General features: G+C 42.4%; 3 protein-coding genes and 1 pseudogene across 11 annotated transcripts in view; 2 read left to right on the top strand and 2 right to left on the bottom strand.

The window, feature by feature from the left end:
* The window catches only part of TSC1 (TSC complex subunit 1), a 54,793-nt gene extending 46,008 nt beyond the window's left edge, over positions 1-8,785 (top strand). For all 6 annotated transcript variants that reach the window (XM_034752038.1, XM_034752040.1, XM_034752034.1 and 3 more), the window contains 4 exons: positions 1,411-1,533; positions 3,354-3,541; positions 3,872-4,033; positions 5,522-8,785. In XM_034752038.1, coding sequence (XP_034607929.1) covers positions 1,411-1,533; positions 3,354-3,541; positions 3,872-4,033; positions 5,522-6,026 — 978 coding nt within the window. In that variant the 3' untranslated portion in view covers positions 6,027-8,785. The remainder of the gene's footprint in view (positions 1-1,410; positions 1,534-3,353; positions 3,542-3,871; positions 4,034-5,521) is intronic.
* Positions 1,631-1,763, bottom strand: LOC117867290 (annotated as a pseudogene).
* A 2,986-nt stretch (positions 8,786-11,771) lies between the features above and the next one.
* On the bottom strand, positions 11,772-21,082 carry SPACA9 (sperm acrosome associated 9). 2 transcript variants are annotated; one of them, XM_034752002.1, is made up of 5 exons: positions 20,805-21,082; positions 18,083-18,238; positions 16,498-16,700; positions 15,684-15,831; positions 11,772-14,342 (listed from the first exon to the last, which is right to left on the bottom strand). In XM_034752002.1, exons 2-5 carry the CDS (start codon positions 18,224-18,226, stop codon positions 14,334-14,336), a joined length of 504 nt encoding a protein of 167 aa, XP_034607893.1. In that variant the 5' UTR covers positions 18,227-18,238; positions 20,805-21,082; the 3' UTR covers positions 11,772-14,333. The 2 variants fall into 2 exon arrangements, with proteins under 2 accessions (XP_034607893.1, XP_034607892.1); XM_034752001.1 differs by having other exon boundaries at positions 11,772-15,831.
* A 304-nt stretch (positions 21,083-21,386) lies between these two features.
* Positions 21,387-25,610, top strand: part of AK8 (adenylate kinase 8) — a 111,712-nt gene continuing 107,488 nt past the window's right edge. For 2 of the 3 annotated variants that reach the window (XM_034751917.1, XM_034751915.1), the window contains exon 1: positions 21,387-21,814. In XM_034751917.1, coding sequence (XP_034607808.1) covers positions 21,731-21,814 — 84 coding nt within the window. In that variant the 5' untranslated portion in view covers positions 21,387-21,730. The remainder of the gene's footprint in view (positions 21,815-25,610) is intronic. The other variant, XM_034751916.1, reaches the window with a different exon arrangement.

The following is a 25,610-nucleotide window of genomic DNA, read 5'->3' as shown; positions in this document are numbered from 1 at the left end:
AGGCCACTGGCTGCAGAGAGGTGGGAGATCACTGTGCACCCTCCGGGACACGGACTCAGCGGTGAGGCTGCACCCAATCCTGACACCGCGCAAGGACTGGGCCTGTCCCAGAAACACTCCAGGCCCCTGCCCCTCCATGCCAGGTGCACCAGGTGTGGGCAGACTGGCTCAGGAAGGCAGGACCCAAGTGTGGAGGGGCTTAATGTGGGGAGAGCCAGGTGTGGGTTGAGAGGGTTCTCTGTGGGGCAATCTGGGTGCAGGTGGCTCAGTGGGAGATCTGGGTGGAGGGGAGATCTGGGTGCACAGGGGCTTGTTGGGAGGTGGGTTCTGGATGCAACAGTAATGGGACTCTGCAGGGTGGTCCAGGTGAAAGTGGTTGGGGGTGGGGGGTGGGTCCAGATGCTGGGGGAGTGGGCTCAGTGGGGTGGGGATCCAGGTGCAGCTGCTTGGGCATTGGTGGGGTGTGGATCTGGGTGCAGGTGTCTTGTCAGGGTGGTCCAGGTTCAGGGAGAGTGGGGCTCAGCAGTCAGGTTCTGAGTATGAGCAGGTGAGACTGGGTGTGAGGGGGATCTGGATGCACGGGGTTTGGGCGGATGGGGGAGCAGCTCCCTGTACAGCGATTCCTTCCCCTGCAGCTGAGGAGAGATAGTTGTAGGAAGTGGTGGGTGGGGGGAGGAGTTTGCAGAGCTTCCTGCAACTGGGGAAGAAATCTGGGGGTGGGTCTGACCCGACCTGGGATGCCATGCAGAGGAAAAGGAAGTTCCATTCTCCCCAGTCCAGCCGGGAATAGCAGCTGAGCCTGGCGCAAGGTAGGAGCCACCAGCCAGGTCTTCCCCAGTCCTGCCCCATGCCCCACAGTGATTTACCTCTCTGCCGGCCACCCTGGGCACTCAAAACATACTGCTGGGGAGGGTCTCACGACCGCTCTTGTGGCTTCCCTATGCTTCCCCATCAGAAAGGCATTTTACTGAGGGGAAGTAAAGAAATCTGCGGGGGACATAAATTGTATGCATGCACAGTGGCACAGAATTCCCCCAGGAGTAATTCATAATGTGCTTGGATTAAAGCGCTCCTTGTATTTTACTGTATGTTAAAGATCCCCTGTCAGAAACTAAAGGGACTTCACATACAAATGGAGAAGCAGTTACCTTATTTGAAGCAAACTGAGTGGTTAAGCTAACTAAATGCTACATTTGTCTCATGGGATGCCACAATTTACCTGCAGCAACTCTGAGTAACATCCATTCACTGGATTGTCATAATTGCCTGCTACTTTCCTTAGGCATCATGGTTTGATTTTTCTTGTTCTTTTCAGTAAAAAAATAACCCCCAGATGTAGTGTAGGTCAGGTGTGACACTTAGATTAAACTGTTCACTGCAGACTCTGCTTTTTTTTTTTTTTTTTTAAAGCTTTCCAACAGCGAATCAGTCCAGCAGCAGATGGAGTTCTTGAATAGGCAGCTTCTGGTTCTTGGGGAGGTCAATGAGCTGTACTTGGAACAGCTGCAGCACAAGCATGCAGACACGACAAAGGTACAGTATGTGGGTCACAGGCAAGGCCTTTCTGGAAAGATTTGCCTTAGGATCATCATCAAGTTCAGTAGTGGCTTTTCAGTGAAGAAGGAAACTCTTTATAAATCATCAAACAAACTGACATAAATGTTTGCATCCAATTTCAAAGCAAATGAAGGAATAGTTTTCAACTAGCAATAATCACACCTCAGATTAACCTCATTGGCTATGATACTGCACTGTGTTAGTCATGCCAGGCTATCCAGTCTGTCTTCAAATAGCTTCTTGGATGGCATAGTTTTTACTAGGTAAAATAATGGTTTTTACTGCCCCAGGAAAAACTAGTTCATCACAGTTTAAGGCATTTTCTATTTTAAAAATTGTTTAATTAATGCACACCACATTACACTTAGGTTTAGTTATACGTTCAGATTGTTGTTACATAATGCAGTAAATACATAGATTAATTTAGAGTTGCACAAATAAAAAGTAAAAGTGCAGTGGGTGTAATATTAATATATGTAATTATACTGAACTTTGGAATGACTGCATTTTGGTTTGGTATTTTCTCAAGGAAGTTATTCATGTCATGACTCATTTCAGTTTTCAATATTATATAAATAAAAGTCAAAAACATTCTATGAAAATGACAGTAATGCAGAGTTGTAGGCTTGAAGCATTGAGCAATCAGAAGCATGCAGAGTTGCAAGTTACCAGTCCATTTGGCCATGCAGCAAAAGACCAACTTTGATTTAGTGGATAGACCGAACTTATTCCTCAGTTTTGAATGGGTGTATTCAAAGGTTGAAAAGATTTGTTCTGTGCTTGCTGAACTTACTGGACGCTGATGCAGTTATTTTTCTCAGTTTAAACTGGTTTTAACCTGGTATTTACCAGCGCCCTGGCATAAACTAGCTTTTCCTGGAAAATTGCCTAACCTTAATAGGTTCAGTAACCTTGGAAACTTACATTTGTATCACCCTGGAGCAGAAATCCATATCACATATAATTTTCTATATGAAGATAAAAAGAGAATCTGCTGCTTGAGATATTGCATGGGAAGGCGCTTAGTGTTAATACAGTAGGTCTTGCACCATGCAGAAGTAGTGCCATGTCACTTCAACAGTTGTCACTAAGAGTGCTTATCTCTTGCAACCACACATACATCTCATGCACCTTTTTTTGTAAAACTTCTAAGGACCACATGATTTTATTACCCTGCTCAGGAAAACATTTTTGTACCAATAGGGCAAGTGACACTTAAAGACAGTGTACCTGCTTTTACATGAGAGACAGCAACCAGTAAAAGTGAACTGTAAAGCCAAAAAAAGTGCCTTTTTTAGCACTTTGAGGGCCACATTTCAAAGAAATTGAAAATTATCCATTCTAATCTGATACAAGACTGACAAGCCTTACCCCTATTGGAAAGGGCTTAAGTAAGGAACACTGATGTGCTAATAAATTCCAGTCATGTGGAGCTATATTCATGGTAATTTAGTATCCCTGATACATTTACAAGTTCTCCAGTTCTGCATCTCTTTTTTTGGACGTTTGCTTTGTTTCATCTTACATAGAAATTATGCGATCTGTAACTGTATGCACACGTATAAATACTACAAGCATTTAGGAATCCTGTCCCTATTAAAGCGCTCTTTAAAACCGTAACCCTTTCTTCCCCAGTGAAATCCTGAGAAAACAGATTTAGACTCTTCAAAGCAAAGGGGCATAGGATGGGTCCAGTGTTGTAGATGTTTTACTGTATCTGACCAAAGTTTAGCCTTTTACTTGTGTGACACTAAATGGTGTATTTCTCAGTAACGGAGAGTACCCCTCTTTTTCAGGAAGTGGAAATGATGCAGGCTGCCTTTCGGAAAGAACTGGAGAAAGCAAAATTCTGTGTTCAACAGCAAAGCCAGAGGCTTGATGCCTCCCAGAAGCGGATAGTTGAACTGGAGTCTCAGCTTTCTAAGAAAGATCACCTGTTACTGGAGCAAAAGAAATATCTGGAGGATGTCAAAATCCAAGCAAGGTTGGGATTTCACTTCAGTAACTAATACTAACTTACACTATAGATAAAGCTGTTTGCCGTGTTGTAGCTGTGTCGGTCCCAGGATATTAGAGAAACAAGGTGGGTGAGGTAATATCTTTTATTGGACCAACTTCTGTTGGTGCAAGAGACAAGTTGACATGGAGCTCTTCTTCAGGACCTGAAGAAGTATGTGTAAGCTCAGAAGAAAGCTCGTCTCTTTCACCAATAGAAGTTATTTTGTTATAAATAAAGTTAAAAAAAAAGTATTGGCAGATGGGTTATACTTTGAAAAATTTTAAATTAATAGTAATGTGTTCTTTGTATGTTCAGAGACCAGCTGCAAGCGGTAGAGAGCAGATACAAAGCCCAGAAAAGAATTACACAAGCCTTTGAGCTGGAGATTTTAGATCTGTACGGCCGATGGGAGAAGGATAGCCTATTGAAAAAACTTGACGATGAAAAAACAGAAGCAGCTGAAGCAGCAGAAGAAAGGTAAGGACAATATTACAAAACTTGATGAGCTATTTGCAAGCTGCTTGAGGTAAACCTCCCGAAGTAATGTTTAGCATTCAGTGTCTGCCATCCTTAAGTATCCAAAGTACTTTACTCACCTTTGTGAAGCATCAGCTTTTCTCATTCTTGCAGGTGGTGAAACTGAGATGAGTGGCTTGTCCAAGTCACCCAGTGAGTCAATAACAGAGTTGAGAATAAACTGTAAAGGAGCTCTTTAGTAACTAAAATACTATGCAAACCAGCAACAGGTGAAAACCATTCTAGTAAAACCCTCTTTATTTCCTCTCTGAAGAATTTGAGCTCCAGTAGCTCACATCCAGGACCTGTCATTTTAATCTACAACAAAACAGAATTTTCTTAACTATTTTAATTGCTGCATAATGAATCTAGTTTAGCTTGTCTGATTGGGCAGCTCTACCCTTTGTAACAATTAGTTGACTGACTGGTAGGACCTAGTGTAGGCAATGTAGACAATACAGTCTATTTAAATGGGATGTTCTCCAGGGAAATAGTTTATTCCATTGGCACTTTGTTCCTGTTGCGTTAAATAAGGACCTTTAGGTTTGCTAATATCCAAAATTGGATGTTGAGATCTAATCCAAACTGTTGCATTTACCATGAAAATTGCTGAACCTTCATTATGACTACAAAAGTCTCAGGAATTGACCATCTTTTCCGGTCTGAAACATGGTCAGTTATGAGGCATTGTTTCTCACAACTTATCTGGATTTACCATCATCACCAGCCAAAACTTGTTGGGCATAAATGGCTTGAGTAGGATATGTCCGAGGCATCCCTTTTATGCAAACGTCGTACGTTTGAATTGAAGTTGGCTATCTGGAAGTCAAAGAAAAGCTGTCAATTTTATTGCTTTCATTGAAGTCTTGAGACTTCTATCCGAGTTTAAAAAGGGATTCTCCACTGGGGGAGGAAATACTAACCTCGATTAAGGTAACTGTTACCTTTGCCCTCTTAGGAATTTGTCTGTTCTGCTGATTAGCATCCACATATATATGATTTAAATAAATCCTTCCTACTCATTAAATGCTTCCTGCTCCTAGCTCTGTAGTAATTTCAGAATGGCTACAAAAAACAATTGATATAGTAAGAGCAGGTATTGTTCAGGCAACAGCAGGCAAAGGATAGATCTACAAATCCAAGTGGGAACTTTCCTAAAGCAGTGAGGATGCAGGTACATCCTACCCTTTGGATCTCTGCCAGTCTTGAACCTACATCCACCACTAAATCCGTGATGTTGGTTATCTTTCTGGCTACAGTATATTCAATGGTTTATGCTTTGCTGCAGGATTGATTGAAAGGAGAAACTGGTGACGGTATGTTTTAGCACATCTGTAATGGTAGACATAGAAACTAATCAAAGTAAACTGCCTTTTTCTCCAACAAGTTAATCTCTTCATGGTGTACCATTGCTACCATCATTTTGACTCTTTCTGTCTCTCATTCCAGGCTGGATTGTAGTAATGAAGGTTTTGCAGACTCTGTGGCAGGATACAGTGAAGAAGCAATTGGTAGAAATGGAGAGACCAAACCTCCGAGCACCCGGGGTAGTAGTAGCAGTAAAGGCAGCAGCAGTGAGCTGTCCACCCCAGAAAAATCCCAGAACCAGAGGATGGGTCAGTTCAGCAGTCACTGGGAAGCATCCATGTTGCTGGAGCCTTCCACTAGCGTCCCACTAACTGTAGGCTCACTCCCCAGCTCCAAGAGCTTTCTTGGAATGAAAGTGCGTGAATTATTCCGCAACAAGAGCGAGAGCCAGTGTGATGAGGAGGGTATGACCATCAACAGTCTTTCTGACACTCTAAAGAGTGAACTATGTAAAGATCCAAGCATGGTGGAGGCAAAGGCTCCTTCAAGCCCCGACAACCCCAACCCCTCGCCCATGAACCAGGAAAGCAGTGTTGGACAGCTTCATATCATGGACTACAATGAAACTCATCATGACCACAGTTAAAAAGGAAGATAGTCAATCAGTGTTATTTTCATATTCTTGGCATAGAACAGGAGGCGCAAATGCAAGTTTAACTAAAAGCTTTTATGTTTCATTGGTCTGAGCAGCTAGCTCGAGCAGTGGAAACAGGAGTGATGTCTTTTTACATAAGATGACTGCTGAATGAATGCAAAATGGATTTAGGGTCTGGAATGGTAATGCCCAACCTAACTTTCTTCTGCTTCTCCTCCTCCTCTCTCAAATCCCATCATTAGCAGTGTGTACTAATTTGAAGGGGCAACTGTTAGCATTTATAAGTATTTTTTCCCTTCTCCCTTCCCCAATGAGTGGTTGCATCCTATGAACTTGAGTGCAATATGAGGCCAAATTAACCTTTGTGAATCTACCTATGAATGCTTAGTGCTTTATTTAGCTGAAATTTCTCAGCAAGCTTCCAATTTAGAACAGTTAATTGTGTTGCCCTTGCAGGTGATTTTTGGTTATGTTCTTCTGGAAAAAAGCAAAACCAGAGTTTCTAGTGCATTCATCTGAAGGTCTTTATTTTGCCTGTTTGTTTTCCCCCAACTCTGGTCTTCGTAGATTGGACTATGGTCAAGTGACTGAATGGTAAAGAACAACACACATCTGCAAACTGATGTTGCATTCACCCCAATTCATAATCATTGTTTCTTTTGTCCTTAACATTTCCTGGAAAATTATATGTGAACAAACATTGTCCTTCCCCAAGGAACTGCAAACTATTTGCTGAGGTCTCGTTAAAATACTTGCTTCTGATTTTTTTTTTTTCCCTTGGATGGGTAAGGGGGATGTTCATTGTTTGTTTGACAAACTGGTACTTGTCTGACCTTTAAATTGTTGTGTGAGTGGAGGTGATGAGAACTGAATACTGAGTGCAGGGAGATCCAGACAAGGACAGTATGTAGAGATTTTGTGTAAAGTGACGGGTTCACCAAAACTTCCAAGTGAGCATTTTGAAGAAGATTCTGCAAATGTTTCTCTAAGCTGGGAGACAGTTGTGCTGCCTGGACTCTTCTTTTCATTGTGATCTTTGTCCAGGCTGACCAAGACAGTCTCATGCTGGGTTGAAGAATCTCAAACATTCTTCTTCCCAGGAATAGTTTATAAGATTCCAGGCTTGAATCAAGAATCATTGGATAAACTCCCAAAGGAAGTCCTCCCCCTAATGCTATTGCTCTCTTGGATACAGAGGTCATGGCAGTTCAATTTGTGGCTACCTAGTTTTCTCTCTCTCTCTCTCCTTCCCCTCCATTCCACTCTCCCAAGCAATTGAGCTTGCTGTTGGGCCAGTGTATGTAGCTCAAAATGATATACAGGACCCAATCCTGCAGCCTTCCCATCTTTATTATTCCCATTGAAGTCAATCGGGAGCCTTGCATGCTGAAGGAGTTTGGGATCAGGATTTATGTCGGTCATCAAACTCTGGTTTCCTTCCTGTCAGAACAGAGCTCCATTATTAGGAAAGAGAGAGACGTTCATGTATGTGAGACTCTGATATGTCTGGGTCCAGGATCACTTAGTCTGTAATATGACCTTTTAAAGCTTCAGAGCCACGCTGCCCCAGTGTTCATTTTGTTCCTACTTTTACAGATGTCGTCTTTTTTTTCCTTAAACAGTCTACAGGGGTGGTGGTAAGAATCTTCCGAAAGGCAACTACACTTGTACTCTGTTTTTCTAGCTTGACCTAATCTAAGTAGGGATAGAACTGATCAAAGCAGGCTGGCATTCTGCTAACCTGACAAACAGAGCTGCTGTGATTTCCTCCCCTTCCAACCTCCCGCCCCCCATCCTCCCTGTTGCCCAACCAGACAATACCTTCCCTTCCATTCCACCTCTCCCATAACACCTATGGTCTGTATACATTTCTGCCTGTCAGCCAGTCCTGACTCTGAAAGTAAAGGTGAATTTTGGTGGTTTTTTTCAAAGCTTGAACCTGCACAGAATAGGAAATAGTGTCACTTACAAGTGACATTGACTGGTTTTGTTGACACGTCTGTAGGTTTTCTAAGACTTGGTGGTAGTTGCAATAGCAAATGAGTGAAGACTCAACGGCTTCATATCCCACTCACCCAGAAGTGAACAGTTTGCACATTGCCCCTAACAGGGCTAACTCAGCTATTGGATACAGTTCTGTTATGGGAATCAGATAGACCCTCCCTTCAGTTTGGCAATTCCTAACAGACTATCCTGCCACATGGTGACTCACTTCTTTTAGTGGAGGGACTTTTGTTGTTGTTATTAGCAAAAATGCTCTGGAGCTAATCCGAGCTCATCAGTAGGTGGCCTTTTCTCTTTTAAAAAGATGTTAGCACTGGTATGGAATCAGAAACCACTTTAGACGGTTTATCTATGGACCACAAAGATTATGGAGGAACAAATTTTGCCATTGTTCTTGTAAATCTCTAAAATTATGGATCTACTGTATGTAGTAACTTGCATTTTGTTTAAAGGGATCCCATCAATGAAGTGGAGACAGATATTTTTAACTGACTGCTTTTAGTTAAATCTAAAAACGCTGTCTTTGTCAAAAGTTAATCTGTTCCCTGCCTCGCTCTTTGTAAGCATGTTAAACAATCCACATTAAATGCCATAAATATGAAATACAAGGAAAAATGGTACAATCTAAGCTAAAGAGAACTTTAAACCAAAAGGAGGTTTTGCTGTCCTTATTAGAATGTTCTAAAATGTCAAGGCAGTTGCTTGTGTTTAACTGTGAACAAATAAAAATGTATTGTTTTGCACTACTTTGCGTTGAGCTCTCTGCAGGCGGCACCCTCAGGGTGAAGGATCTGTGCTGGTAACCTATACTGACTAAATGTGAGCTTTGCAGAAACAAGATTAGCATTAAAGCACTTTCAGAGGTCCAAGTGTTTAATAGTATTGGGTATGTTACAAAACAGATAAATGTCCTGCCATTTTTATAGATAGCATGAGCAATTTTTCCCTCTTTGCAAAATAGCTTTGATGTTGTCATAGGTATGTATAATCCAGTAATTTAACTGCACATGTAGTTTTCAGTGTTTAATTCTGTGCCAGTCCTACTACACCTCTACCCCAATATAACGCTGTTCTCGGGAGCCAAAAAATCTTACCGCGTTATGGGTGAAACCATGTTGTATCGAACTTGCCTTAATCCGCAGGAGTGCGCATCTCCCCACCCACCCTGGAGCACGTTATATCCAAATTTGTGTTATATCAGGGTAGAGGTGTACTTATGGTATCCAAGCATACCTGCATACCCAGAGATATCTGCAAGTAGTCTGGATATTTGACTCGTCTTCTACATAACATTGCTTGCTGGTCTGGACGGTAGGACTATGATCAGAATGCTGCTGTTCATCTTCTACCAGCAACCAATGATAGCTGAACATCACAGTGGTACAGTGAGCTATCCTTTCCAAAAAGAAAGCATTTACCGTTGTGACTTTATTCCAGATGTCAGCTTCAGATACCATACCTGAAGTTCCCAAAGAGAAGTTGTGTGTTTTGAAGTCCCCCAAAGACAGCAGAAAAGTGTCTAGTTCTTGGAACACATTTACATCTACTGCAGATGGCCCAGTTAGAATCATCTTAAAGGTCTGATTTGTATTAGAATCTTGCCAGCTAGTTTTACTGTGATTAAGGTTGTGTCTGCATAACTAATTCCACTTTGGGACTTTTTACATAGGAATGTATGCACAGCCTAGGGAATTGTATGCACTGAAGGACCGATCGACCCATAGAACGACTTCTCAAATGCAATGGGACAGCCATTCTTAATTACAAATTAGCAAAAAGATGTTTCAGAAGCTGACCTGTGCTCTTACAACAATTGGAATCAGAATGAAAATCTGAAAGAGCACAAATGCAACTCTTTTTAAAGTTGCTCATCAAGCATGAATATCAATGGTGCAGTTAAAGTACTTTGAGCATAAAAATTAACACTTTTAAATGCATGAACCAACTTGGACTGTTTGATGCTGTCAGAGAGATCATATTTTTGCACAGATCAACTACTTGTATGGGGACTTCATCCCCATAACGGAGGATTTATGCACACTTTAATCCCTTACTGTGAGGGTCAGGTGATGTGGGAAGTCTTGTTTGGACCCTCTGACTTGGGTGAATTTTTCCTATAGGATGTAAATTGCAGAAAAACAGCAGAAACAGAATCTTGACTCTCTTTTATTGTTACATATCTCAATACAAGTTTAACATTCAAAAACTGCTCTTACCAGCATACAAATAATTCAATATATATTTTCACAAAAGTAGAGAAATAAAGAATCTGCTTTATTTTCTAATGCTCATAAACACAACCATAAATAAGAATCATCCTTCCAGCAGCCATGGCTTTCCTCCCAGTTCTACTGCCACATAAGACTGAAAAGCCAACTCTCCTTTTGACCTTGTTGCGTTCTTTAGTACTGCTTCCTAGACCTGACCACTAGAGGCCTCCATGACTCTGCCAGCTCACTCAGAACTAATCTTTTGAGCTGCTGAACTTCCACCATGCTCCCTGTTGTGGTTCCCTGCAAGACTTTTCAGGTATAGCCGAATCCCTGACTTTCTAATTGCTGACTTGATCCCAGCTCTCTTCTGAATGGCCTATAAGCAGTATCCTGTTGGCTACGGTGTCTCCAGACTTAAACTTAAAAAAAAAAAAAAAAAATCTTTAACCTAAGGATATTTTGGATTTGATACAGGTTTTTGACTGATGCCGTCCCCTGTCTAAATTGGACCAGAACTACAGAAGTAGTATGTAGCATACAGACAGCTGGATTTTGTTGGGATCCTGTATACTCTGCTTGTATCTGTATTTGTCTTCAGAAGAAAAAGTGGGTGATCAAGGAGACTTGAGGAACACAAAGTAAGCTAGTTTGGCTGCTTCCCAGGTTTCTTGTGTTTGTGTGTGTGTGTGAACTTGGAAAACAAAGTTAAAGCAAAGTTTTATTACAGAGCTATGTTTGGATAATTACATTCCAACTACCTCAATTTCTACTCAGTGTCAACTGGATTTATGGCAAGATGGTACTCTTTCCAACATTGCCACTAGGTTGCTGTTGGAAAGCTGATACTTGTCTCTTCCTACCCTACCAACCTTCTAAATTTCTCTCAAACTTTGCTCTATCTGAAGTGGTGGTCATCCACTGTGTAGAGGAAAACTTGTATAGAAACTAAAGTAATTTGGACAAACTGTTTTTGCAACTTTATATTTGAAAAAATCTTCCAAAAGACCATTGTCACGTAATTGCAAAACTATAGTTTCCCAAGAAACTTCCAATTTTTCCATTCAAGAATCCTTGAGGAAATTTTAGTGAGCAGGACTGGGTGAGAGGACTGGGGCAGTTACTTTTGGAATTATTCAGTAGTTTGCTACAGTTTAGGAACTCTTGGGTAAGACATGAGCAACAGCTGTTAGCTTAATGACAGGTTTCAGAGTAGCAGCCGTGTTAGTCTGTATCCGCAAAAAGAACAGGAGTACTTTTTTGAGAGACTGCTGAGCTGGAATTGATATGCAAACTAGACACAATCAACTCAGGATTGAATAAGGACTGGGAATGGCTGAGCCATTACAAACATTGAATCTATCTCCCCTTGTAAGTATTCTCACACTTCTTATCAAACTGTCTGTACTGGGCTATCCTGATTATCACTTCAAAAGTTTTTTTTCTCTTATTAATTGGCCTCTCAGAGTTGGTAAGACAACTCCCACCTGTTTATGCTCTCTGTATGTGTGTATATATATCTCCTCAATATTTATTCCACTCTATATGCGTCCGAAGAAGTGGGCTGTAGTCCACGAAAGTTATGCTCTAATAAATTTGTTAGTCTCTAAGGTGCCACAAGTACTCATGTTCTTTTAGTTGTTAGCTTGTTGGGTGGCAGGATTGTGATATTTAATACACAAAACTGAAAGTGAACTGATACTACGTTAATCTCAAAGTTAATACAGTAGTTTGATCTGATCAGAATCCAAGTATTCCAGCTTACACTATATAAAAATGATGTTAAAACTGGATTTTCAGATCTATACTAGTGCAATAAGACCTGGTCTGTGTACAGGACTGGGAGTCAAAGTTGGGATTAGAAATCAGGAGTTCCCACCACTTGGACTTTGGCCTTGGGCAAGTCACTTGACCCCTCACTGTGCCTCAGTTTTCCCATCTGTAAAATGGGAGACTATTTTCCCATCTCACAAAGTTGTGAATGACTTAATGTTTGTAAAATGCTTGATAGATGACACATGCCTTTCTGCCCACCCTGCAATTTTTGTTTTGTTTTTGGGAGATTCTTTGTGCTTTTCCTCTTCAGGAGTCACTTAGCTCACCTAGCATAGCAGAGATTCTTTTTTCAGACTTATATAGCCACTGGAACAACGTATTGATCAACATATGAAAATGCACAAACAAATGCTAGGACATTTATCTTCCATATAGCATAACTTTTGATTGGACTAGCAGACATTTACAGTAAGTGCAAATTCCTTATTTTCATGCTATTTTTTATTTAAATATAGATCAGAACATATGGTCATGTAACCACTATTCTCAGAAATCCTAAACTGCACTCATTTTATGTAACAAGAACAGATAAGTGATAAGTAACTGCTTGCCTTTGACATTTAAAATAGAAGTATTTAAAGAGATTATAACTGAATATCTGTTTTGACAATTGAATTTTTTAATTGCCATTTTAGTCACACTTATGGGCCTTTTAAAACTAAATTTAGATGGTGATTTCTGATCAACTTGTATTGCAGTAAAAAGAGTTGGTGATTTTAATGAATGGGAAATACTCTTGCTAGCTTTTCCCCCTTGCCCCCCATCAATTCTGCTGTGTAGCATAATCATAGGCAAAATAATGGAACCCTGTTACAATGAGAGTTATTAACCATTGGAACAACTTAACAAGGGTTGTGGTGGATTCTCCACCACTGGAACTGTTTAAAATCAAGATTGGATGTTTTTCTAGAAGATCTGTTCTAGTTCAACCACAGTTATTGGACTTGAAGCAGGAATTTATTCAGGGAAGTCCTGCGTTAGGTGCAGCTGTGGAAGTTCAGACTGGCTGACACACTGATACTGAAGAAGGGTTGTTTCGAACTCGCTAACACAGGTCCTGATTCTTCTCTCACTGAAATCAATGTCAATGTTCCCTTTGACTTAAATGGCAGAAGGATGGGGTCCCTAGTTTTGCAAACTCCCTTAAAATGCCAACTCAGACATCCCCCAATGTTTGTTGTGTATGTGGATCTGGAGACACTCAGGATATTTGTTGCAGATTTACTTTTTGAGCTCTGCAAGTCTCAAATTGGGCATGCTCAACCAGCCGTCTCCACAGGGGGAGGTGATATCCCTCTGGGGGTTTTCCTTTGCTGCTGGTAGGACTTACACCCACTCTCTGGGCTGACATAGCAAGGGGCTTAGAGAAACTGATTTTTAGTGGGTAAAAATTACCCTTGTTATAGCCCCTTTCATCTAAGGATTTTAAAAGGTGCTTTTACAGACAATAAGCTTCCCAGCCTCTCTGCTATGCAGTAGGTATCCTCCCCATTTTAGATGACCTTTTATCTAAGGTTATTCAATAAGTCAGTAGCAGAGCTGGAAATAGGACCTGGAAGTTGTAACCTTCAGGCCCATGGTCTAACCAATAGCCCTCATTTCCTGCTTAACAGTTCCTGTCCCAGAGAGCATTTTATCTGTTATTTGTCTGTATGGTGCCTAGCACAATCAGGCCTGAAACTTGAAGTATTTAGATGCTATTAGTGACTTTAATTTTTCTCTGTAAAGCCACCTCCATGATACAGCTATTAAATAAAGCCTTCCACAGGAAGGGTGGCTTTTCTGCTACCCAAAATCCTGCTAGCAACTATGTCTGTTAAATAGCCCAACAATCTTAAATCTGTTTGAATTCCCCAGTAGTTTCAATTGAATAGGATCACTTAAAAATAATTATGAAGTTTACTGAAGAAATCATGTCTATCCCAGAGCTGAGGGTTAGTGCAATGATTCCTATACATCCTATGGAGACATGTATGAGCGGTGTGGGAAGAGAATAGGAACAAATACATAGAGGGGGAGGTAAAAGAAGGGGTGAAAGTTCACCTGTAAATACTTCCTATCCTTCTGAACTGCCATTCCCTTCTGCACTTCCTTGTTTGCCCAACTCTCCCATCTTAGTTGATACTTGTTTCAAAAACCTGGTCACCTTAAGGTAATAGCACCCCCATAATTTTAGCAAACACAGCCATGCATGCACGGGAAACGTTTATTCAGGAGTGTCTTCAGGCAGGAGGCAAAAGAACAGGAGCTAACTTGCCTGTGGGAGGGGAAAAGAGCAATCAGATACAGGGAAATACATCAGACTATCAAGATCTTGTTAAGAGCTTCCATAAAGCATCCGTAAATTATACAAATCAGTTCTAAGTGATAAATATGGGAAGAGAGCCTACAGGTGGACTGGCTTTCATAACCCAGTCCTGGAAAGCTAGCTAGCTGGCTTCAGAGACTCTATAGGAAGGCAATGATTTAAAAATACTTTGCACTTTTCTATGCATGCTCCATCAACTGATCTCAAATGCCTTACAACTGTTAAAGACCTAAGCATCAAACACTTCTGTGAGGTAGGTAAGATGTACCCAAGGGAAAGCAGAGGCATAGAGACCTTAAAGTGCAATTCTACTTTGAAAAGAGGCTGTGTCTGAAAATGGTCACCTCTTCCTCAGTAGATCTGCTCCCTGGATTGGAGTCTTGCACCCTAATAGTGGTCAGAAATAACTTTTTCCTTTTGTTAGCCCTGCAGAGCCAAAACAGCTCTGGGAGAGTGAGCTGGATTATTTTATGGGTCACACACACTGTCAATTAAATTTCAACTACAGGACCCCAAATTCTGTCCTCACTTACACCTGTGCAATCCCATGGGAAGTGAAGGGGTTGAACAGCTATAAATGAAGACAGATTGTGGCTCAGTCTTTATTACTGGTATTGGTGTGGGATGCAGAGCACCCATCTTAGATTTCAGATGATAGGCTATTTACAGCAGTAAATTTGAGCAACCTGTAACCTGAAAAAATCAGAGAGGAAGTCATAGAATTGGACTTCAAGTGACTTGCCCAAGACACAGCATTGGCGAGAGACCAGAATCTAATTGGTCCTAACTCCATCTGCTGCCCTCACCACTAGATCTGTCAAGGAGGAATACATGTGACATACACTACCCCTGTTCCCACTCTTTTTCTGGATCTCAGTAGAAAGGTGTCTGATAAGATCTAGGTTTATCTGCTCTTGGAGACTTACAAGACTGCATATATTCAGAACTTGGGTGAAGACGGGAGGGAACAACTTCAGTGAATGCTAGAGACCATATTTAATAACCAGTCACATCTATGCAAAAGATGTATGAGCTTTGGTCCTTCTAAAAGGAGTGTTTCCCAGGTGGTTTCCAGGGACCATTGAGATATTTCCAAGTGTTTCTCCCTGTGCCATTCAGGTGCTCTTTTTTACCATGCTTACGGTTCTGCTCTCCTGAATAGTCTTTGTAACTAACCAAGGTCTGAGTAGCAGTAGTGAGGATAGCAGGACGTGGGCCTAGGGGAGCAGATGCCTTTGCTGACACATCCTGCTGTGTTCTCTTCTGAGAGTCAGCACTTCCATCACTCACGTTATGCAGGAAGTTCCGAGGCAGCTTCTCACTGTGGGCCACCCATGCTTTCATGCAGTCCAGCACTATGGGTATGAGGCTCACCACACCTCCATAGTGGTTCTTTGCTTCATCGCAACTCAGGTGATTTACCACATCATGAGGGTACCTGTGTTGGGGTCGGGGGGAAGCAGTTATTTACCAGATAGTAAATCAATAAACACATGGAACCCCAAAATGCCACTTTTAGAGTCGCTGCTACAAGTACATAGGCACTTTCAATTACTTTCTCAAGACAAAGGATCAGTGATGGTCAGAACTAGACTGTGTGGCTGAAATCGTTCCTGCCCAATAACATTCCTCTCCACTGGGCCCAAATCTGGTTGCCCCCAGATTGAATTTCAACAGCATGTAAAAAATACATGTCTCTCCTCTGCCCAGTTGAAATAAACCATTGACAGTATGGGGTGGGGAAAACCTGTACTGCCATTGCATGTGACTTCAGTGTACTAGGCTGCCCATGTGTTACATTTCACTAGCACTGAAATTCACAAACTTAAAAAAAAAAATCTAACCATTTGTGAGTGGGGAGTGAATAGTATTGGGGGAAATTCTCAAAAGACCAATGGGATTACTGGGGCACCCTTGTTCTTTCATTGGAATTAGAAGACAGTCACATGGCTCTAATAGATCTGTGTGGTGGTCTGGAGTACAAATTTCGCTTACATCAGCAGAGGACCATGCCTCTCTCTTTCCCAGCTTTATAAATTGCTTAAGTGATGTTTGCTTTTTTTACAATGAGAAATGTATAAAAGTGAGCTGATGATAGACGTACTTGGCTCGGATGGTGCTCAGGTCGTTGCTGGGGCTAACGAGCAGCTTGCATTTCTCCAAAATATTGTTCGTTACACTGGTACCAGGATGCAGGGCTTCTAGCTTTTGGCAGAGTTTGTTCAGTTCACTACAGATGCTCAAGAACATGAGGAGGATGCGTCTGTCGGTAGTGTTGTTACAGTGATGATCCATGTATGCCTGCACCTATGTAGTGCAACATGTGCAAGGAAGGGCAATATTTAAACTGCAGTGAAACTAGTTCAAACAAGCTGGTGCAGTTTTTATTGCTTTACGTACAAAGGGCCGTTTCGATGCAGTTTGTGTTACACTGCAGAGAAACTGCCCTCTCAGCCATGGCTCTGAAGGAAGCAATGTGCAGGGGAACCTATATGCAATAGGATTTCTGGAGCCTGCCTGGGTAAAAAGCTTCCTCCTTTCCCATGCAATAGGATTTGGAGTGGTGTGGTTGGTGGTATCCACTGATATTTGCAAATCCACGGCCGTTCTTCCCCCTCCCCTGCTGGAACAGGAGTGCTGACTGAGCTACTTCAGCCACGGGGCCAGTGTGGCTCCATTACTGTGATCTGAGGGTGCAGAAGAGGGTGCTTCCTGTCACCCTTTTTTTATACTAGTGAGTGGTGGATCAAAATTAGACAGATAAAATGGCTAGGTATAGGGTCTTCCTGCCAAGTGGCAGGCGGGGGATTAGTTTGAACCTTGGTCATTGACATTATAATAATTACCACTTACAAAGCATCTGTATTGCTCAGTTTATTATTTAATAAAATTAAGACTAAATCTCAATGCTAATTCCTGGTAGAAACTGACATTAATTCATAACACAATCTATCCAGATACTCTTCCGAATAGCGAACAAAGCCCTTGCATTATTAAAGTAGAAAAATTAAATCCTAATGAACCCTGATTTTAATGACACATGCTGTCTCCATATGTAAAGGGATTGCTCTCAGCACATCCATAATTGTCATTTTATTTAGATTTTTTTTTCCCAGTGTCTCTTCCAGCTCTGAGTTCTTCACATTATTTAAAATATTCAATATTTTTGTTCCAAGACAATTCACATACCAACTCAGAACCCCCTACTCTATAGGGACATTCCGCCCTCATCCCACCTTTGTAACAGCCATTATTTTTAATAAACACTACAGAAAAATACAGTAGCTCCAATACCGGGGGGGAGTGGCAAGTAAGCTGCTTACTACAACAAGTTAAGGTTTACAGATTCCATGTGTGAGGGGGGAAGGTGGGTATGTTTGTCTTGTACTGTATATTTGTGGTTAGGAGTGTGGTGGGGAAATGGGATTGTTAGGCTAAGTTGTCTAAAGTGGTACTAAGCAGTATAGCGTTTGTATAAATGGGTAAATCATAATGTAGATACTTCCGTATCTATTTGATAATCCATTGTAGCATATAATCTTGAGTTAATAAACAGATCTTACTAGAGGGGTTTGTATATAGCTTCCCCTAGTACAGTTATTCGCCACTGAAATATACACAAGTGCATGACAGCATTATGCTGTCCCCATCACTGCTGGCAGAGATCTTTGTGCTGATTTCTTTGTTACCTGTCCAATACTTGCTATAGGCCTGATCTTGTCATGTGCATCCTCTCGGGTGCGTTCCAGTGCTGCAATAAATGTAAACTGCTGTTGCTGGAAGATCTTGTAAGTCTGTTCTATGTTTCTCAGACATTCTTTTACCTCGTTCATTTTCCCCCCCTCCTGGATTTTGAAAAAGGAGAGGGAGGAAGTTAATTTTTTAAAGTGATACAATTTTACATGTGCAACTTTATTTTCATCTACAGCTGTAACCAGATGGGTTGAATTGCCCCCCCCAAAAATGAAAAAAAATCAAGAAGCTGGGGAAATATATTGTGTTAAGGCTCTGCAGTCCCACAGCCCCAAACAGTAAGTCAATGAGGTAGTAATGATGCTGCAAACAGAGGTAGAGAACCCAGAGGGGACCACTGACAATCAGATGCCATAAACCCTAGTGGATCTATTGTAAACATAATGTAGCAATGCATCAAACACAATGCTGTGAGAGGACCAAAGGGAGAAATATCTTCTCTTATCCAGTGTAAAGCTATTGCCCAAGCGGCTGAAAACTGTCTTCTAACATTAAATGAAGGCCAGCTTGAGAGGCAGTGTGCAGTAAAGTGCGATGGAACAAGGGAGACCTGGACTTGAGGTTAACCTCTGGCTCTTTCACAGCGAGATGAGGGCCTGGCAAGGGGTGCTGATTTCCAGTGCTGGTCTTGTCTGAATTTAGAGGCAGTGTGAGCACTGCCTAGGGCTACCAGTTTCTATACTCCCCCACCTCCCTAGTTTCACCTTAACTTGCCTTGCGCCTACCCCAGAGAAGCTCTGACTATTCTTGTCCTTTTGATCCTCCAGTTTAAAAAAAAAAAAAATCATTACTATTGCGCCTAGCCCCAGCAATCTAGATGCTAAAGGGGCACTGTGGGCACCACCACCCTTTGCATGTCCTTGGTTAAATCTGGCTCTCAAGTTCTGGGGTCAGGAGAAGGATTGTTATAGTGCCCATAAGTGCACACACCACTCAGCTGGGAATGGTATTAATGCTCTGAGTAGACAGTGCAGAGCCAGAAGGTGACCCAGAATGAAAAGGAAAACAGTCCATGGTTCCAAATTCCATGGCTGGATTTGTCAAGTGTATAGTTACTTTTGGGTGCCTTCTCCATCAACAGATTGTGAGGCTTTCCCCTCTTACAGACAGAGCATAGGCCACCTCGTAGTTGCTAAAATCCCCCATCTCTACACTTCTGATGATGCCCCATAGTAACAAGCATCCTGATGTCCCTATCTTCCCCCAATACTAGTTTGAAATCTTCCTATATCCCCATACCGATCTGTCCTACCCAGCTGCTAAACCCTCCCACTCCCAAATATGCGGTGGAGTTTATGGATGTATGCCTGAGGCCCCATGCATCCCCACATAAAAACTATAGCTGGCCCTCAGAAGCCCTCACGTTGGAGGGAAGTGAAATCTACGTTGGCACATACTCTGGGATGGGTGAGGATGGGAAACTCACTTGGGTGGGCTTAGGTTTGTTCCTCTACCAAGATCAAAATTGATCACAAAGAAGCTAGTTACACTTTCTGCATGTTTAATAACTAAGTAGCAATTTGGCATTGAAAGCCACAATGTAAAAGTCTCCAATGGAGAAAATGTATTTTTTTTACCCCAATCCTAATAGTTTGACACAGCAAACATTTACATTTCTGCAATAAAAAATGTTTACAATTAGAGATTAGATCAGAAATATAACAAATCTAAATGAAATACAAAATGCATGTGACTTTCCATAATAAATGGGTAATATAATGTCTTGATTCTTCCCAAAGATATTGAGCACCAGCAGCTCCCATTTGAATTCAGTGGGAGTTGGATTGCATAGCTCCTCTAAAAATCAAAGCACAGGTATTCTGTCAAATTAATTTATTTGCAGGTGTCATAAATAGGCTGCAACTTTATTAGGGAAAAAAATGTCTAAAGTGTACAAAAAAAGTATAGGTCTGCCATGGATTTCAGAAACAGAGCAAGTAACAGGTCTGGCTATTGACTTTTTAAAAAGATAGCTTGTACTTACAAGCAAAATAATTAATTACAAGATCTATTAATGGATGTTTTTATAAGATAGTAAATAGGTTTAATCGAAATGTATATTCTTATCTAAAGTAGCTCCCATTCCTTACCATGTGAATTGGACTGAGCCATAAAGTCTTGCACTTCATGGGAAAGTTTGAAAAACTTTTGAGATACCTTGCCTTTAAAACCACCCTCTGTAACTCTCCTATTATGATTGATTTTTATGAGCAAGTTTTCATTAAAGTGGAAACTCTAGCAGCTTGGAAGATACAATAGGCCTTCAAATTGCCTTTAAGGTTTCAATGGGGCATATAGGGCAGCCAGCACTTCCCAGAATCAGTCATGTGGCAATCACTTGTTCCTGTTGCTTATTCGTCATCTCTAAAGTCCTGCTTCTCGGTGACATCAAAACAGTTTGACTGTCACAAAAGTGAGACTAAACTAAGAACAGACATTAAAACTCTCAATCCCATATTCATCCAGTAGTAAACAGAGACAGGAGGGTGGATGGGATTTTCCTAGGAATGAGGTGACCTCACAGTTAAATTCAATTAGGCTTTTCTGAACACTCCCTGCTGCTGTGTAAAGTGCTTTTAAGTCTTTAGCAGAAAGGCCTTACACAGCCCGCAGACTGGTGAGTCCCTGTGGTCAGTCTGGACTCGGAGCTCCACTCACCTGTGTCTCCTGTCCCACTCCTGCATGTCCCGGACCTCCTGCCCCCGACACCCCCTGCTCCCCGCAGCCCTGCGGCCGCCAGCCCCAGCTGCGAGCTCCCCGCAGGGCAATTGTTACAACCGTCTCCCTAGGTAACGGTGACGTAGGGTATCCACGCCTCCCCCTGCCATAGGGCCACAGAGACCAGCGGGCGGGGGGGAGTCAGTTTGGGTCGAGTAGGAGGAGTAGACCCTGAGCTGGGCAGCATTGGCGGGGGCATTGTTGGTGGGGAGCACTGGCGGGGGCAGTGTGGGAGGGGGCAGGGGGCACTGGCATGAGGCTGTATGTGAGGGGGCAGAGGCCCTGTAGGGGAGAGGCAGGAGGCTGTGTGGGAGGGGGCAGGGGATGTGCGGGAGAGGACCAGGGGATACTGGCAGGAGGCTGTATGTGAGGGGGCAGGGGCCCTGTAGGGGAGGGGCAGGGGGATGTGTGGGAGAGGACCAGGGGATACTGGCAGGAGGCTGTATGTGAGCGGGCAGGGGCCCTGTAGGGGAGAGGCAGGGCACAGATGGGGGCTGTTGGGACGGGTCCTGGGGTGGGGAATTGGAAGGCGCGAAGATCTGATTCAGCTTTTTTCTCCCCCGCCAGGACACTTGCCGCTCCCCCCACGTCCAGACAGCCGGGGCTGTAACGCGAAGGACTCGTGCCCACGCCCTTGGGTGAGAGGCAGAAAGGGGGAGTGTCATTGACTCGCCGGGGCACGGACAAGCCGGGCGCAGTTATTGCCCCTTTAAAGGAGTCTGTCGCTGTTTGATGAGGTCACACGCCCCATTCCGCGCCCCGGGAAGGGCGGGTCCCTGAGATACTGATTCAGGGGCGGGCGGGGCCTCCTGCGTCGCGTGGTGATAACGTAAGCGCCTTAGCGACGAGCGGTTGCTAAGGGTGCGATGGACGCTACCTCCCGGCCGCTCCGTGTGCCCCCGGAGATGGGCATTTATGCGGAAAAGCACGAGCTCTTCCAGCTCCTGCAGGTGAGGGGCGGGGCGGGGCGGGGAGGCCGCAAGTCCCTTCGCCCGCTGGTGATACTGAGGGAATAACAGTGCTCCCCCCAAGCCAGAAGTGAAGGGGCGGGGGGTGGTAACAACTATAGTTCCCAGCATGCACCAGCATTGGTTGGAGGGGGGGGGGGGCTGTAAGAGGACTGCCCCCAGCAGGCATTGGGGTGCCCAAGCGCATGTGGGGTGGGGTGGTACTTACAATTCCCAGCATTGGTTGGACTGCACGCACCCAGCATATGGTGGGCCCTGCCCCATGTGTGTGGGTTTAACAGTTGCTCCCACCATACGCTGGTATATTTGGACATATTGATGATTCCTAGCACACACTGGGTAACCCTGCTCCAGGCCTGGGGTTACCCAGTGCAGACTGTTCCTGAGTACCAACATGCCACAGTATATTTGAGGGCATGGAGTGTAATGACTGTTCCCAACATGTAGTAGGGTGCTCAGAAGAGGTGTATAAACCATTCCCAGCATACAATGGGGTACCCTGAGGGTGGGGGAAAGTGTCATGACCATTCCTAGCAAGCAGTTGAGAGCTATGGGGTGGATGGGTTCAGAACCATGAAGAGTGATGCTAGCACTTGCTGGGGTGCACCTGGCAAAAAAAGAAGCAATGATTCCTAGGGTACATCGGGTACATTCCTAGGGTACATTGATATGCAGTTGGGCACTTTTGGTGCAGGCAGCACTTACAACACAAGGTATCTTACCACATCTTTCAAGATATATTTATGCCTGTATTTGTAATTTTCACTCCATGCATCTGAAGAAGTGGGTTTTTTACCCATGAAAGCTTATGCCCAAATAAATCTGTTAGTCTTTAAGGTGCCGCTGGACTCCTCATTATCTTTCACGATGGAGCACTGTTTATGTCTGCAGTATGAGGTGTTGTCAAATTAAACACAAGGAAATACTAATCTCTTTGTATCCCCCATGTATCTAGGTGTATCATTATTTATTTAAGCACTATGATTCTTTACTTTTCAAACACTATCTTTGGGCTTGCTACTCTGAAAAACTTAGATGACACTGTCTCTGTCTCAAGGAAATTGGACAAGCTATATGCTAGAAAAACATAATGCACTGGCTATCAACCAGGTTTAATTGCAATATATAATTCTGCAAAAATGTTGACTGTCTGTGGAAGAAAGGTGTTCAGTCGATCAAATGCAAAGCAGGCCTGATAAGTATGATACTTTGTGGATTAGGATGGGAAGTAGTAGGGTGGAGCAGTAGTAGAGAAACCTTTATTTAAAAATTATGTGAAGGTAACTGCTCTTTTTGAGACTAGGTTAATGAATTAATGCATAATCTAATGTATGTTTTTGTGGGGGGGAGGAGCATTGTCTATTTTGTGTTGTTTCATCAAACATTTATGCTCTTGTTGTGTTTTTTTATGCACATGTACAACTAATATGAAACCAATAAAAACACAGTTACAAAGAAGCCTTGTTATTTTAGTAAAGAATGAGATTGACTTCCTAGCCAAAAAGGAGGTTGTGAGTTTCTACAGTCTGTTCCTTACATTTAATTTACTTATATTGGGCATTGAAAAGTTTGTAGAGGGAAAAGAGTTCTAATATTGTGATGAACATTGTTATAGTTTGTTAGAAAAAGTGGCCATAACACATACCAGTGTTAAAATTTTTCACATCCTTATTTTGTGTGTTATGAAGACAGTCTCTTCTCATATCTTACCCAAAAACATACTTTTTCTCCTTTGCATATGCCGTTTTTCTCTGTCTCTGCTATTATTTGTTAGCTCTGTAACTTAACCATGTTATTCAGTGAGAATTTTGAGATCCACTTAGTATGAGCAATGCTGTATAAAATTTGTTCTTCAAAGCAAAACTTCATTCTGCATGCCAGAGAGGTGAAAAACACCAGCATGACCACACACATCTCACAGAAAATCCTTCTTGGACTGCTAAGAGTGAATCTGGATCTGCTCAGATCACAGCTTTGTTAGCCATCTGAGGGCACAAACAAACACACCTGTAAATAATAGCCCCAACTCTTCAACATTTATGCATCTACCTAACCTTAAACATGTGAGTAAAATTAAGTTTGTGCTTAAGTGATTGCCGCACCGGGGCTTAGAATCATAGAAGTAACAATCATCAACAGCTCAAAGAACCATGTGTCATTATAACTTTGCAAGTTTTCTGGGTTTGTTATTTATAATCCTTAAAGAATCACTATCAGGTAAACGTAGGTGCCAAATTCGGTTTTTTAAAATAATTTTTGAAAAACGTATATTTTTCATGTATTTATACTGTAATACCAATGAAAACAATTTTATTTCCTGAGATTTAAATATTTTCCCTGTGGTGTTTGTTACTCAGACATTGCAGCATAAGAACTTGCAAGTGAAACTGGTTAGTTTATTTTCATTGTCCAAACTAGATAAAATACAAAAGGTAAACTGAATAAATAGTGAAAAGTCAGGCAGATATGCTGTAGATTCCTTTTCCTTCACACACTCAGTTTATCGAAATGGAATAGGAGATGTGGAATTTATTTGGCTAAATGGGGTTTTGGATATGAGTGTAACTGAGGCTCATTATGTTTCCTACTTTTAGATAGGAAGGTTTTGGATGTGAGATTTTTATTAGTGTAGAAATGAGTTGCACACGGAACTTTGGGAGATAAGGATTAATTGGTGGATGATACCAAGCTTGGGGGTGGGGGGTTGCAAGTGCTTTGAAGGATAGGATTATAATTCAAAATTATCTGGACAAACTGGAGAAATGGTCTGAAGTAAATAGGATGAAATTCAATGAGGACAAATGCCAAGTACTCCATTTACGAAGGAACAATCAGTTGCACACACACAAAATGGGAAATGACGGCCTAAGAAGGAGTACTGCGGAAAGGGGGGTCATAGTGGACCACAAGCTAAATATGAGTCAACAGTATAATGCTGTAGCAAAAAAGTTAACATAATTCTAGGATGTATTAGCAGGAGTGTTGTAAGCAAGTCATGAGAAGTAATTCTTCTGCTTTTACTCCGTGCTGATTAGGCCTCAGTTGGAGTATTGTGTCTAGTTCTGGGTGCCACATTTCAGAAAAGATGTGGACAAATTGGAGAAAGTCCAGAGAAGAGCAACAAAAATGATTAAAGGTCTAGAAAACATGACCTGTGAGGGAAGAAGGAAAAAAAAAAAAAAAAAGAAAAAAAAAAGGGTTTGTTTAGTCAGGAAAAAAGAAGACTGAGAGGGGACATAAGAGTTTTCAAGTACATAGAAGGTTGTTACAAAGGAGAGAGAGGAATTGTTGTTCTTAACCTCTGAGGATAGGACAAGCTGCAATTTAAGTTCATTGCTTCAAGGGAAGTTTAGGTTGGACATTAGGAAAAACTTCCTAACTGTTAGGGTAGTTAAGCACTGGAATAAATTGCCTAGGGAGGTTGTGGAATCTCCAGCATTGGAGACTTTTAAGAGCAGGTTAGATAAACACTGGTCAGGAATGGTGTAGATAATACTTAATCCTGCCATGAGTGCAGGGGACTGGACTAGATGACCTCTCGAGGTCCCTTCCAGTCCTATGATTCTGTGATAAGTTCCCATCATGCAACTTTCTCCATCCCATAATGCCATCCCTATGACATAATTTTCAGACCTTTTGTTAGGGTTACCATACGTCCGGATTTTCCCGGACATGTCCGGCTTTTGGGGGCTCAAATCCCCGTCCGGGGGGAAATCCCCAAAAGCCCGGCATGTCCGGGAAAATCGGGAGGGCTCGGTGGTGCTCGGCCGGGGCCGGC

This window comes from Trachemys scripta, chromosome 17 (genome assembly GCF_013100865.1).
Source record: "Trachemys scripta elegans isolate TJP31775 chromosome 17, CAS_Tse_1.0, whole genome shotgun sequence".
Lineage (NCBI taxonomy): Eukaryota > Metazoa > Chordata > Testudines > Emydidae > Trachemys > Trachemys scripta.
The sequence above is the reverse complement of the archived record's forward strand: the minus strand, read 5'-3'. Positions and strand labels throughout refer to the sequence as shown.

Excerpts from the sequence above, each read along its gene's own strand:
- SPACA9 (XM_034752001.1), bottom strand. The coding sequence starts at position 18,226 with ATGAACGAGGTAAAAGAATGTCTGAGAAACATAGAACAGACTTACAAG. Across the intron at positions 16,701-18,082 it reads CTATAGCAAGTATTGGACAG|GTGCAGGCATACATGGATCA; the intron begins GTAACAAAGAAA and ends TGCACTACATAG. Across the intron at positions 15,832-16,497 it reads CTGAGCACCATCCGAGCCAA|GTACCCTCATGATGTGGTAA; the intron begins GTACGTCTATCA and ends ACCCCAACACAG.